Source organism: Mus musculus, chromosome 5, assembly GCF_000001635.26.
Source record: "Mus musculus strain C57BL/6J chromosome 5, GRCm38.p6 C57BL/6J".
Classification (NCBI taxonomy): Eukaryota; Metazoa; Chordata; class Mammalia; order Rodentia; family Muridae; genus Mus; species Mus musculus.
The window spans coordinates 33,209,887-33,224,414 of NC_000071.6; the positions used below are offsets into that span (position 1 = coordinate 33,209,887).

The window sequence follows — 14,528 nt, forward strand, 5'->3', positions numbered from 1 at the left end:
GAAGACCACAGGATCCAGGACACACCTTCCTATGCTGCCTTCTGGTGTTGGAGCATTAGGTGTCTCCGGAATGGCTTCTCTTGCTTACTTTTACTGTCATCATTGGTAGACTGGGATAAGATGGGGTGGTGGCACTTGAAGGTGGCACTAATAAAGATGGCAGCTGTCAGTTGGCACCTGGTGTCACCAACATAATGACAATAAACAGTAGCAATTAAATGGCAGGTAGAGAGTTCCAGAGAGCGGATGGAAAAAAAACAGAAGTCAGAGACAGGAGAGACAATAAGAGATGACCGTCCAGAGGGAAGAGAGCAGAAGGCTGTGGAGAGCTAGGAAGAGAAACTAGAGGCCCTGCTGGATAGAAGGGCCCAGCCTCGAGGCCAAGTTTCTCAGACACTCCAGTTCCAAAACTTCTAATGTCAGCCGCTGTCGAGCGTGGAAGGTCCTAATAGTCTAGGCCTAAGAATTGTAATATTAGACCCTCAGGCATTTTAACAATAGAGAGTGTAGGTCTGAGGGTTCCAGAACCGGAGACCCACTGCCAACTACCACCTCCTGCTGGTTACAGTAACTGCCAAGTTGAAGTGGGAATAAGTGTGTAGATTGTGGTTAAAGCCCAAAGCAGTAAGCCTCTACCTTGAGCATATAGAGCCTAGACCAGAGCAAAGGCCCCTAGCTCTCCAGACTCAGGACTGTAAGCCTCAGGATGTGACAGCCCAGTCTCTAGGTGCTAGGCACTGAGCACCGGAGACTGCTAACACCAAAGTGCTTCTCTTTCCTGGCATGGTTTCCGTTTAGGTGGAACCAACGACCTTACCCAGTTGGCTAGAGCACCAGCTGGGGAGGGTGCAATGGGCTGAACTATACAGACCTTGTGTTGATTCCTTTCATTTTTGGACACACTTTCATTTTTTGTTTTGCAGTAATGAGGATTGGACCCAAGACCTCACACATGTTTGTGTTTTACCCTAGTCCCAAACACATATTCCTTTTTAATGTGAGAGTATACCATGTGAGAATGCTTCAATACAAGTTTTCAAGCTCCTTCCCCAGCACCTTGCCTGCCTGCATGCTGCCATGCTTCTCACCATGACAATAATGGACTAAACCTCTGAAACTGAAACTGTAAGCCAGCCCCAATGAAATGTTTTCCTTTATAAGGGTTGCTATGGTCATGGCATCTCTTCAAAGCAATCAAACCCAGACTAAGACAAGGGGCCTGAATATCCTTTCCCGAACATCTCACACATAATTAAAAAGAAAATAAGCCTTGTTTATAAAAAGGTCCCTGGATTTTTCTCTGCCTTCTTTTCCTTAACCTTGATGTGAGATGTCTTAGTTAGGGCTTCATCAATGTGAAGAGACACCATGACCACAGCAACTCTTACAAAGGAAAACACGTATTGGGGCTGGCTCACAGTTTCAGAGGTTTAGTCTATCATCCTTGTGGTGGGAGGCATGGCAGCATGCAGGCAGACATAGTGCTGGAGACGGAGCTGAGAGTTCTACATCTTCATCCAAAGGCAGCTTGAGCATAGGAGACCTCAAAACCCTCCCCGACACGGGCACACTTCCAACAAGGCCACACCTCCTAATAGTGCAACTCCCGTGGGCCAATGAGTCCATGGGAGCCAAACCTATTCAAACCACCACAGGAGGTAACAACAGAGCCTGCAGTATGTGGTGGAGGCAAAGATCATCCCTGGCATACAGTCCACATGATTTTATAGTCAAATACCTTAAAGAGGGCTGTCCTGGTATACTGTGTTTATGTCTCTATCTCTGCTCGGTGATTTTTTTAAAAATCCTTTTATTACGAAAAATATATATTCACACAGAACTGTAATGCTGTGTAATGAGTTGCAGTCTTTCATTTTGTTCTCCCACCTCCTCCTTTATTCCTGGAGAATGTTAAAACAAATTCCAGGTTAGAAACCATTTTCCACTCAGTACATTAATATTCACCTCTTTTTTTTTTTTTACATTTGTGTGTGTGTGTGTGTGTGTGTGTGTGTGTGTGTGTGTGTGTGTGTGTGTTAGGGTTTTGTTGCTGTGAACAGACACCATGACCAAGGCAACTCTTATAAAGGCAACATTTAACTGAGTCTGGCTTACAGGCTCAGAGGTTCAGTCCTTTATCATCAAGGAGGGAGGAGCACAGCAGCTTTCAAACAGACAGGGTGCTGGAGAAGGAGCTGAGAGTTCTGCATCTCGATACAACTGCAGCCAGGAGAGACTGTCTCACAGGCAGCTAAGAGGAGGGTCTTCAAAGCCCACCCCCACCGTGACACACTTCCTCCAACAAGGTCACACCTACTCCAACAAGGACACATCTCCTAAAAGTGCCAATTCTTGAGGCAAACATATTCAAACTATCACAGTGTGTGTGTGTGTGTGTGTGTGTGTGTGTGTGTGTGTGTGTGTGCATCAAATTTATATTGTCAGGCTTAATGGTAAGCACCTTTACATGCTGAGCCATCTCTCTGGCCCTGGTACCACCTGCTGTTGTGGAGCACAGCAGAGCCACCGTCTATGATGCCCTTTATCCTGTGTGTGGGCTTCCCGGGTTCTGCAGCCACCCAACACCCAATATTATATGACCAGTGGACTGAGCAGTCTGCAGACATCAACACAAATACCAGGTCACCTTATTTGGCCCACGAGCCTTCAACCACCCTGCATTGTTCAGGGCATGACAGGGTCATAGACCCTCTCCAGGACCTTCAGCCCTTTCCTTCCATGGGCTGACTGGAAAGGGACCAACTGTTCAGATACCTCAGGAAGGCAGGCCAAACACTGATCTTATGTATGTTGTCTTGTCAGTAGACAGGTCAGTGTGTGTCTCTTGAATCGCTTCCACAGACTTCTCATTGACCTTCTTAGGCGAGCCCGGTGGTGTCTCTCTGCCCACTCCAGCCCTCCCCGCTCGCTCTCCTTGTTTCAGAGCTTTCTTGTGATCCCACCCAGCAACATGTCCCATGAGGGAAGGAAGGCAGATGTGGCATCTAACAAGGTCTCCACCACTCAGTGTTCTCATGGGTTTTGAAGACTCCGTAGCAGCTTGTGACTTTGTGAGTATGGTCTCACAATCGTCACCATCTGGCTGGAGCACTGAGCCCACCCATCTGCTTTGGCTTAAACACACCACAATGGCACCTCTCTGATCTTCTTTTCGGTTCTGAGTTCCTGGTGCGATACATACACCCTACTGATATCCTGAGACTGATCGTTCCACCCCTAGGATCTCTTGGGTCTGATCTTAGGGTTTACCAATGCTACTGCTGATTGCATGAGGCCTGGTGCTCTGTGTGAGTCTTGGGCTGGTGACCACATGTTCCTCGGGACAAATTCCAGTAGTGCTTCCACGTAGTCATATCTTCCTTGCTCCAAACTTCCTCTGGTGTTACCCTCCTGGGAACTTTAGAAAAAATGCCTTCTCTTTCTGTCTTCCTGCCTGCCTGCCTGCCTGCCTTTCTTTTCTTTTCTATTTCAGACAAGGTATTACTTTAACCTACTATGTAGCCCAGACTATCCTCAAACTCATGGCAGTCCTACTGTCTCACCACCTATATGCTTAGAGAAAGTTTTTAACCAAGGTTTCTCAGATCTCCATGACAACTTCCAGACTGGTGACCCTGTGAACTTGGTTTATGGTCAAGAATTTTCAATAACAGTAAGGTATCTAGTGGTGGGAAGTGGGCCTGGCATCTGACTCTGGACCCATCGGGGTAAAGGTCTCAGCAGTCAGAAGAGTAGCCCTCCAGGGTCCCCTTGAAGCAAGGAGGAGAAGTTCTTCACATTCAAGCTGATGGAGCAGGGCTAGGAGGATATCCCCAGAGTGTTGCCTAGCCTGGGATAAGATGCCAGAGTGACTTCGGAATCTACTGGGATGGGAGGAGGACTGGGCAGTCCTGACACAAGAGCAAGTGATGTGCCATGACATCACTGCAGATTCCTGTGAATGTGTGACCCCTACTTGTACATACAAATAAGCGCCTCCGCTCCAGGGTGTCCAGGGATGGTGGGAGGTCACCCTCTGACATTTTTCAGGAACACGACCTTTATTCGAATGCAAGGGGATCAACGACACACAAGGGCCAAGTTTCGAAAAACTGCCCCTCTTCGTTTGTTCCTCCTGTGGTCACCCCCATGTGGGCACAGGAGTGGTGTGAAGGTTGACTCCCTGGCACATGTGGTGGCAGCAGGTCTGAGGTATCTGACAGCAGTGTAGTTGTGGGGTTCACAGGCTTAGAGCATCCTCTCAGCTGTTCCTGGCATGCCTGCTCTCTGTATCAAAGGCAGCCTCCCTCCCACCACAGTAATAAATTACAAGGGAATTTATGTAGATCAAACCCACGAGCCTCAGGAGTCACACAGTGGGAGAGGCAGTCTGTGGCTTACCTGCCACTGCGGTCCTCTGGGTGAAGACCTCTGTCAGCCCAGGATTGGTGGGAAACGGTGCAAAACTGCCCACGCTCTCCATCCCTGCCTGCATGGGACTCCTGTGGAAACACCTTGTGGCCCAGATCTGAGTCCCAGCCTTGAGGGATCCTAAGAGCTGCTTGCTACTGGAGTCTGGGTTTAGACGCAGTTATCTGGGGCACACTCGGCCTCTTCTTCAAGCTCGGGACAGGGAGTCCCATTGTTAGCAGGCTGAACACGGACATAGCGAGTTCTGCTCTTGGCTCCCAACTTTCCACATGGTCCTCCACACAGTCCCCAGGATGACCACAGGGAAACCTCACAGTCCAGCGGTGTCTCTGGAACTGGATAAAGCACAGGGGAGACTGGATGTGAGTGGTGTGTAAGACCCTTGGAAAAGGCAGAAGGGACCACCCCGACCTGTGCATTCATCCCAGGAAACAACCCTGCTCCAAAGTCTGAGAGAAACACTTGCTTTTCTCGGGAACACAGAGCAAGACACATGAGAGGTACCACTGATACAGACTCAAATAACAGCCAAACGCCTGGCTGCACTGTTCCCCTCTAGACATGAGCTTCAGGGGGACTTGTAGCAGCCTGAACCCTGGGATCTTACCAGCTGTGGAGGAGGTGTTGCAACCATGGGGACCTCTCTAAGGGGAGGTGGCTCTCAGGCCACAGTGACCTTCATAACTGACATTACTGAAGTACTACAAATGCCAGGAAATGCTTTGGATCGTGGGGCCTTACTCCCCATTGAGATTCAAACACTTTCAATAGAATTGCTTTGGTTTGTGTCTCCTCTGTTTCCATAGTATTCACAAATTTAAAAATAATCGGTTTGGAGTTGTAGCTAAATGACCTGATGATTTCCATTTTCTAGATAAAAGTGCAAATGTCCCTATATTCAACACATGCTAAACCAGCCAACCAGCCAGCCAGCCAACCAGCCAGGGGAGAGCAATCACCTACAGGAGGCCAGGAGCCCGGTCCCCACCATTGCAGACACAGGAAGACAGTGTAGTGCTAACAGCAGCTGGGCTGGCAGCTCCCTGAGAAGCCTTAGATGACACATATAGGATCCAGGGCACAACTTCAGCTTGGATTCTTTCCCCAGTTCAGACAGCAGTAGACATGAAGTAGACATAGGAGCTCAGACACACTTTCCCAGCCTCTGCTAACATCCTCCTCCTGCTAGCCTATCCACCCCAGGGTTACAGACGGGAATCATGGAAATTACCTGAAAGGCTGTCAACGATTTCGTTGCCTCGGCTGGCCAGGTCCAGGGAAGGTGGGGCAAAGGCCCTGGGACTCTGCTGTAGCCGCACGAAGGTCACTTTGGCGATGGGAGGTAAGGACTTGAGGCGTGGGTAGTAGAATGAATTTGCTGGGTGGCTGGGCGATGAGGCTGTTATCTGGATGAAGGAAGGAGAGCTGGAGCTGGCACAGGGGTTGGGACGCCCACGTTCAAGTGCATGTTTGGCCTCCTGAGTCAGTACCCAGCATCTAGTAGGACAGTGCCAGCAAAGACCCCCAACTTGGGTCTCATCTGCAAGACTCACAAGCCCAGCATAGCTGGGGGTACCCGCATGGCCTCTCCCCAAGACTGAGACATTTCTCCTGCCTCCCTGAGGCAACAGTGCAGCTCAGCTGAGCCGCCTGTCTATAGAACTCCTGCTTATGCACCAGGCAGGCCTATACATGCCTCCTCGCTGGAAAGGAAGAACTGTGAAAGGCCCTTATCTTCTTCTTCTCTCTACAGGATTGCCAGATCCCAGGCGTTCCACTGTTAACCTGAAGGCACCAGAAATGGGACTACTCTCTAAAGAGCATCCACAGGCTGGAGTGCCCAGAGGTCCGCCTGGGGCGTGGCAAAGCCTTTGCCCTGTCCTTTAGAGTAAACAACATCCTCACAACCAGGCCAGGCACCCTCTTTGTTGCACCCACCTCAGAGACAAGAGCTGCCTGTGCATTGGGGAGTGGCTGCAGCCTATGGGGAGGGGCAAGGGCTGCAGACCACTTACCTCAGTCACTGTGTCTTGTGGGATAGTTGCAAAGTTAGGGGAGGAGAAGGTGAAACCACTGTCGGTCCCTGCATCGTGTGGATAAAGATCCAGGACCACCTGCTCCTTCCAGCGGCCTCCCTCACACAGGTCCAGACTGTCGATGCCCACAAACCAGTCAGGGCTGGGGACAATGCGTACCACGAAGGACACCTGGATGGGACCAGAAGACTTAGCAGCTGCAGCCATCGGGACATACCCTCTCCCAGGCTAGCCACAACTTACCAGCGAGTGCCTAGGGTGCACCTCTAACTCTGTGGAAGTCTGCCCGGTACCGCTAGGGATGGCAGGAGCTGAGAACACTGCGTGCACACTCTGAAGTTTCTCTCCTGCAGCTTCGATCTCCTTCATCAGTGCCCAGGCCTCACCACGCTCAGCAAAGTCCCTCAGCCCATTGCTGACATACTCATTCTTCCGCCACATGCTGTAGTCAGAGCTGTGAGCTGCCCCTGTGCAAAGGCCTGACTGCATGAGTATCCAGCGGGGTGGACAGCAGCAGGGCTATAGACTTTAATCCCACGGGGCTGTCCCCAGGGGACACATGTCCCTCTCCCCCTGCCCCCGCCCCCTCCCCAAATATCAGCTCCCTGACTGAATGGTAAGGAGCCACATCCACTTTGAACACAGAGAGACCGTAACATCCTTCACACTTATGTGGCTAAGACGCCTGGCTGGGTGACTGGTGTCCCCAGCTTTCCCGCAGCTACTGTGCCCTCCAACAGCCACTGGGACAGTGGGTATTTAGCAAGGGCTTCCTGTGTTGGATGTTTCTCAGATGACAGTGACTTGTACTGTGTGCTGTGAAGCCAGCAGGTACTGCTTCCTGCCCTGTAGCCTCCAGGATGAGGCAGAAGGAGGAAAGGTGCCCTTACCCAGCAGAGAGGACCACTGTGCAGGGGGCCGGAACAGGGGGTACTGCTTGGGAAATGCTGTCTGGCTCCACTTGCCAATGAAAGTGATGCTGTATCTAGCCAGAGGCCGGGCTGTACAAACCGATTCTCCCCCCAGCGGCTGGCTCGTGGTGGAGCCTATCATGGCCAGGAGGAAGACCCAAAGAGCTCTGCCCAGGGCAAGACTCACGTTTTCCATCACCTACAGCAGAGGGAGAGAAGAGTTGGCACCTTTAGTCCCAGGGCCCCTGTCCACGGAGCCCCAGGAGAGAACAGAACGAGCTCCCAGAGTGAGATGCCTGCAAACACACCGTTTGGTCCCCAGAATGTCCTTCGAGAGTTTCCCAGATGCCGCCCAGTGAAAAGGGCACCAGGTACGTGGCCGGTTTCACTGCTTGTCTGCAAGAATGTCAGTGTAACTTGTGAACTACAGCCCCCAGGACTGTAGTCCAAGGGACAAAAGGTCAATGGGTTTACAATTATCTCTGTCACACACCTCCTGGCCGCTCTACATTGTGTCCCCTGCACTGTGAAGTGCGCCTGGCTTGTACACTTCATGGACTAGCTGTGCATGGGGCTAGATTAGCAAAGCTGAGGTCATGCCCAGCCCCCAGGGTAGTCTCTGAGTGTTACAGATTGCTGTTCCAGGAGCCCCAGGCCCTCTTGAGATGTGAACAACCACTCACCTGGCAAAAGCGTCAGAGGCAGGCTGCTGGGCTTGTCAGCTGGAGGATTGGTCCCAGAGCTCCCAGATCCTATGTGTGCCCAAGGTTAGTGCCTCTGGCCAGCAGATAGGCCCCAGCTCTTCCTGTCTTCTGCCTCAGTGCCTGGTCCCAGAAAGTGCCAGAAGGGGCTTGAGACAAGGAAGCAAGAGGTTTTCCTGCTGCAGGGGTTCTCTGCTCAACCTTCTCACTAGTTCTGACTGCTGTGACCTGCTCCAAGTTGAGCTCACTCTCCGCCCCCTCGGGCTAACTGCTGCCCTGCCGCACCCCTTTCTTTGTCTTTCCCTCTCCCTTCCCTCTCTCCGCCCTCCTCCCTCCTCTCACAGGCTGTCTCTGGGTGGTGCTGCAAGGGGCTCTGTGTTCAGAGATAGGAGTCTGGGGCCAGAGGCCACATTGGTGCCCTGTCTGAACTTTGCCACAGATGTGGTCGAGATGTGACCCACATTTCTCCACTTGACAAATGTGTGTGTGTGTGTGTGTGTGTGTGTGTGTGTTGGGGTGCTGAGGAGCCCCAGATCTACCAGCTTAGCTGTAAAAGGCTTTGGGGCTCTGGGTTTCAGCCAGCCAGACACCTCTTTCTCATAGGGGTCTGAGGGCCCACTTGGCCAGCCGAAGGAAAGCAGCTCGGGGATTTCAAGCTGCTCCTTGGTCCACCTCCTCCCAGCTTCCAGGCCTCTGGTGTTCCTTTGGACTGGGTAGTAGATTCTGATGTTTACTGCAGTGCAGTGTCAGGGAAATACTCTCAAAACTACTGAGGAAGCCTAAGAACTAAGTAGAAAGAAGAGTGGAGAGAGACGACAAACGCAACCTCTGCCGGGTCCCCCACGTACCAAAATATCCAGGGAGCTGCTCCAAGACACATTCTGGGTTTTGGACCAAGTTAATGTTTCACTGTCAGACAGACAGTGAGAGAGAATAAATAGAATCTGCGAAGCTCAAATGCAAACAAAGAGAATGACTTCACCCTCATTTCAAATAAATAAGGCAGCCACATAGCGGCAACTGTGGACATAGCATTTAGGCACCAGGCCTAGAGACCAAAGACAGACTGCCCCAGAACGTCTCAAGCTGCTGGTGAAAGTCACCAAGAAGCCTAAAGCTTCTGTGGCTGTAGCTACCCGTGTGCAACTCACTTACAATAAGCAAGCTAGCCTGTGTTAACAGCAGTTGCTCAATGGCTTAAGCTGAGCAGCTGTAGGTCGCACATCGAGTAGCGATGTGGCATGGCTTGTCAGCAGTACATATTCCCACCGTGTGGCCAGAGAGAAGATGGTCGAACTGCTGTATCTACTACAGCTCATCCAACCGATGCAGAAGGAAGCCATGACGACAATTAAGCCTGCGTAAACACTAGAACAAGGACTTTCTTCCCCTTTTCAGATAAAGGCGCCCTAAGGCAGCTTAGAAAATCCCACTATGCCTCAACGGACAATGGGCGTAGACAGACGCTCTTATGAAATGGACTTGGCCCTGTGGACCCCGAGGGATCTTTACTGTTGACCTTTCATTCAGAGGCCTGCTCTCCTCTAATTTGCCTTGTGCTCTGTGACTAGCTATGGACCATGCTTGTCATAGGATCCAGGTTTCTCACATCTGGCAAGAGTTCCAGAGCTTCAGGGACCAGGATGCTCACAGTGTTACTGGAGAGGGGATGCAGGAGCCAGTGCTGATTGTGCTATGTGTTTTTGTGTGTGTGTGTGGGGGGGGGGGTCCTTAGAGCAGTCATAGATCTGTACCTAGAGCTAGCCAGGCCAATGTCCACCTACCAGAGCTTAGGCTCCTAGGAAGAGGATACTAAATGACTCCAGCTCAGCCAAGAGTCACTGTGGGCAACTTCAGTCCAGATCCCTATGCCCAGCGTAGCCCCTAAGGCTCACTGTATTCCAAACGACAAGGTAGTCATCAACAGCCCCAGCCCAGGGCAGCAGAAAGCTTCTCTCTCAGCCTCAAGTCCATGAAGTGACTTGGGTAGCCACTGATTTGGCAATGAGAACAAGCCAAAGCCAGACACCTCCAAACAGAGTGGCCACCGCCAAGCCAGGGTTGCCCCAGGAGGGCTGGGCAGGAGGCTAGCCAGGCAAGAAATTCCTTTAGTGGTGGCAGTGTCCCCTAAAAAGGAAAATCCCTGAGCATGTTCATGGACATGATGGGACACGGGGAGGACTTGGCCACAGTGTAACAATGGTTCTTTCAGGGCTTATATCCCTCCTTAGGTGTGGCACAGGCTCCTAGGCCTGACCTGGGCAGAGACATGCTCCCAAGTCACATCTGCTGACTCAAGCTTGGGATCCCCACCCATAGCATGGCTGTCTCCTGTGGTGCACGCAGGCTTCGGGCATGCCTGGCTGCCAGGTGTCCCAGCTATGAGTTAAAAACTCACCCTCAGATACCATACCCGCAGGCACCCACCGACCCACACTCCATTGCTCACCGGCTCCAACCTGGCTCCATGATGCATGCTCTCTATACAAATGCTTTCAAGAGTCCAGCCTTGGGCAGTATTCCCAGAATGGGGCTACCAGACTGGCTCCCTCGTGAGCTCCCCTCCCCCTCTCTACTGGGCACTGGACAGTCCCAGCACTGGGCCTTTGCTTACAGTCCCTCTACCTAAAGAGAGCTCTTCCAAGCTGGCTTTGGGTCTCAGGGAAAGCTCGGCAGTCATCCAACCCAGAGTAGCATCTGCTCGCCCACACTAGCCTTTCAGCCCACTTCACGACTACTTTCCATCTCCTGCAGAGAGGGAAAGCCATCCCAGCCCCGTAAGCAGCTTGAGTTTTACTGCAGGATGTTATGTGCTCACAGAGGCATGAGTAGGCTGAGGGCAGACTCTGGACTAGGCTTCTGGGCACAACTTCTAGAGCTATGCAATTAGCTGGGCTGCAAAGTTGGCTGCTAGACCAACCCGCTCAGGAACTTGTCCCACGGGGCATTGCTGCCTTCCTCCCTTCTGTTCTCCCTCCCTCCTTTCCTGTCTCCCATGTCAGTAATCTGGGTCAGATTTCAAATAGCACCCTCTGACTCAGGACCTGAACTCTATCCAGTGAGCAAGGCCTGGCTTCAGCTTTGCGCCCTTTGGTTTCTTGGAAGACATCTAGGAAGAAAGTGAGAGCAAGAAGCCTCAGCACCCACCCTATCCACACCCCTTAGCTTCTGAGCCCATGCAAGTGGGGCCGCTTGCACGAGTGTGAGCACTACAACTACGCAACCCCAGAGGGAGCACTGAACATGTCCTCCCAAGTCAGCACAGCATGTCTGTACCAGGCAAGTGTAGGAGACCAGACCATGCCTGGCACCTGAGCGGTCAGGAGAAGACTGGCCAATGCTGTGTGGCTCTAAGGCAGACTGTCCCCTTCTATGGCACAACAGTTGGCCTCCTTTCAATGTGAATTTGAGGCAACGAAATGACTGCTAAGGCCTAGTGACCTACATTCCATCCCTAAACCCATGTGAAGGTGAAGAGAGAGCAAAAATGGGGGTGGAGTGGTGTAAGAACTCCTGAGAACTCTCTCCATCAAAGCAACAAGGAAACAGGCAAAGATAATTGGACAGGACCAGAACGTGGTGTCTAAAGTGATGACAGGACCACACAACGGTATGGTTAAGGGGAAGGCTTTTGTTATAGGAGAGAGGGAAAGGGACAGGGACAGGGAGAGGGACAGGGAGAGGGAGAGGGACAGGGACAGGGACAGGGACAGGGACAGGGACAGGGACAGGGACAGGGAGAGGAACATAGTGAGAAATAGCAGGGTTATAAGGAAGATGAGTAGCTGGGGGGAGTAGCCTATGAGCTGGAGGGCATTCAGGGTAGGGGAGAAGGCGGGCTGCTGGCATGGACTTTGAAAGGTGAGGGGAATTACTCCTTTGGGCAGATGGGAATCAGTTTTTCAAGCTCCCGATGAATGCTGGCTTTTATCTAAGTGCCAGTCCATGCTGAACTCCTTTCTGAATATTTGGACTGCCTTTTTGGAGTTTGGGAAATTGGTGTTTACTTTGGATTTGACACTTAGTAGACCAAGGCAGGTGGATCTCTGTGAGTTCTAGGTCAGCCTGTTCTACACACTTAAGTCCAGGTTAGCCAAAACTGCATAGTGAGACTGTTTCACAAAGTTAAAAAAAGGAAGAAATGTCTGGACAGGGATTTGGGTACTCTGGAAAGTAACCAAAGGCTTGCAACAATAAATGGGAAGTTATTTTGTCAAAAAATTAGGGAAGGTGGCAAGCCTTTAACTACCTCAGATCTAAACTTTTCCTCCACTGATAGTGAAACTAGAGACTGTAAGCCAAGGCCTGGGACAGCATGAGGCTGGAGACTTCTTAGAGCATCATTTCCAGAAAGTCATCTTTATGTCCACTCTCTGGTAGCTCCCTAGAAGACGCGACTTGGGAAGCTGACCTTAGATGACTTGATTCTAAGCCTGTCCCCAGAGATTTTTGTTGGAAACAACTACAGGTAATGCTTAAGGCTGTTGTCCAAGGGCTGGGTAAAGATCGAGCGAGGCCAAAATACCTAGAATGAAAATCTCAGAGGCAGGAAGGACACAGGGGACGCTGAGAACTCCTGGCACATTCCTAAGACCCTAGAAGGCCGTACATTCCAAGAGCTCAGGAAATGCCAGTGCTCAGGCAAGGCCTGACAAGGCCCCTGCTTCACCTCTGACTGAACTTGGGGCTCTTTGAAAGCAGGAAGTGGGGGCTAATGCACTTACTAGGTGCCTGGCTGACTGTCTCTATCGTGTCCCAACATACAGAGAAGCCCACAGCTGGAAGATGAACTGACTCCAGGCATCTTCAGTCCCGTAATTCACTGACCACTGAGTTAACCAGGAAAAGATTCTATGGCCATGCATGGCAAAGAACACAGATATTTCAAACTTAAGCTGGAAAAGTCACTAAAGAAACCTCAACAAACAGCAACCCCTGAAGAGAGGAAGCATCTAATTTCCAGAGCTGTCAAATTATACTCTCTAAGCTGTTCAGGTTCCAGCAAAAAAAATGTACAAAACATGCAAAAGCAGAAGGAAGCACGGCCCATACAGAGAGTAAGAAAGCAGCTACAAAAATGCACTGAGGAAGCACAGGCCTTGGGGACACTGGCTAAAGACTTTACCAGTCACAAGCATGCTCAGAGACCTAAGAGCCAGGCATGGCAGCTCGCACATCCAATCCCAGCACTTAGGAGGCAGAAGCAGGATTAGGACAAATTCCAAGCCAGGCTCCTCTCCATAACAAGCTATAGGTCCACCTGGAGTAGGTAATACGATCCTGCCACAAACTGGCTGCATCCCGCAGAGGAAGCCACATCTGATAAAGTGTGAGAGTGATACCTCACAGAGGAATGTGATACCAGCGAATGGTAGAAATTACAGGACAACATAAGCCTTGAAGTTGAAAAGTGAGATAACTGAACCATTCTTTTCATTACAGGAGCACCACAGGAGATCTGGGAAGACGGGATTAAAAGTCCATAAAAGGAATAGATCAGTTGATATTATCCAGTCTCGGAAAGAAAACAGGATAATGGAAACTAAACAAACACTAGAGACTTGCAGGGAGCCCTCAAACACAAACAATTGCGTAACTGAAGTCCCAAGGGGGAGAAGAGGAGATGCAAGAGTGTCTGTGTAGAAACCATAACTCTTGTCCTAAGGGACTAGCAAACAGTTTATTCTGGAGCCATTTTGAATGACCATGGCCCCAGAAACACAGATTTAGGTTACCCCCAATTCTGTGTTCCAGTGTGGGAGTAGTAGTTCCGCAGGGTTTTTATACGTTTTATAGAACAAAAATTGCCATGAATCAAGGCAACTTTAAAAGACATTGATGGGTGCACCAGAGAGGTAGGTACAAGATGGGACAACTGCATCATACACAGACCCAAGATGGCATCTGATGGCACTGTCTGGTTCTCTGTGGAAGCCAGTGTCCTGCTAAGTTAAAGCTTCTAGGAGATTTTCATTAATTATCGCAAGATGTTAGTTCTAAGTTACTAGCTTCTGAGAGGTTTTTATTTATTATCCTAGAGTATTAGTTCAGAAACAGAGTGTGGCAGGGCATGGCTGTTCCAGAAGGCTAACACTAGTCCAAGATAAAGCAATTAGCCTCTGAGCCTACCAAATCCCCACGTCTTCACAGCACTGACATTCCAGTTGGCCCATCAGTCTCTGCAGACACAGGCTACTTCCAGGAGTTTTCTTGTACAGAGCCAGCCATGGTTTCTTTTCAGGAATTTTCATTCACAAGAGAAAAATTATGTGAAAAAAGTAACAGCTGAAACTTTCCAAGACAGATGACAAAAGGTAATGTACACACCCAAGAAGCTCAATGATTCTGTATGGAACATGCAAGACCATCACGGTCATAGCTAAGCATTCACAGGCCAAAGAGTCCTGGATCGGCAAGAGAAAACCAATCCATCAGAGGCAAGCGTCATC

The 14,528-nt window shown here is 50.6% G+C and overlaps 1 protein-coding gene across 2 annotated transcripts; it reads right to left on the reverse strand.

Annotated features, from left to right (window-relative positions):
• Positions 1 to 3,631: 3,631 nt before the first annotated feature.
• Positions 3,632 to 8,368, reverse strand: Spon2 (spondin 2, extracellular matrix protein). 2 transcript variants are annotated; one of them, XM_006503622.2, is made up of 7 exons: positions 8,062 to 8,368; positions 7,687 to 7,774; positions 7,358 to 7,577; positions 6,711 to 6,934; positions 6,447 to 6,638; positions 5,663 to 5,837; positions 4,041 to 4,766 (listed from the first exon to the last, which is right to left on the reverse strand). In XM_006503622.2, the coding sequence occupies exons 3-7, from the start codon at positions 7,572 to 7,574 to the stop codon at positions 4,582 to 4,584; spliced, it is 993 nt and encodes a 330-aa protein (XP_006503685.1). In that variant the 5' UTR covers positions 7,575 to 7,577; positions 7,687 to 7,774; positions 8,062 to 8,368; the 3' UTR covers positions 4,041 to 4,581. The 2 variants fall into 2 exon arrangements, with proteins under 2 accessions (NP_598664.3, XP_006503685.1); NM_133903.3 differs by lacking the exon at positions 7,687 to 7,774 and having other exon boundaries at positions 3,632 to 4,766; positions 8,062 to 8,352.
• Between the last annotated feature and the right edge of the window lie 6,160 nt (positions 8,369 to 14,528).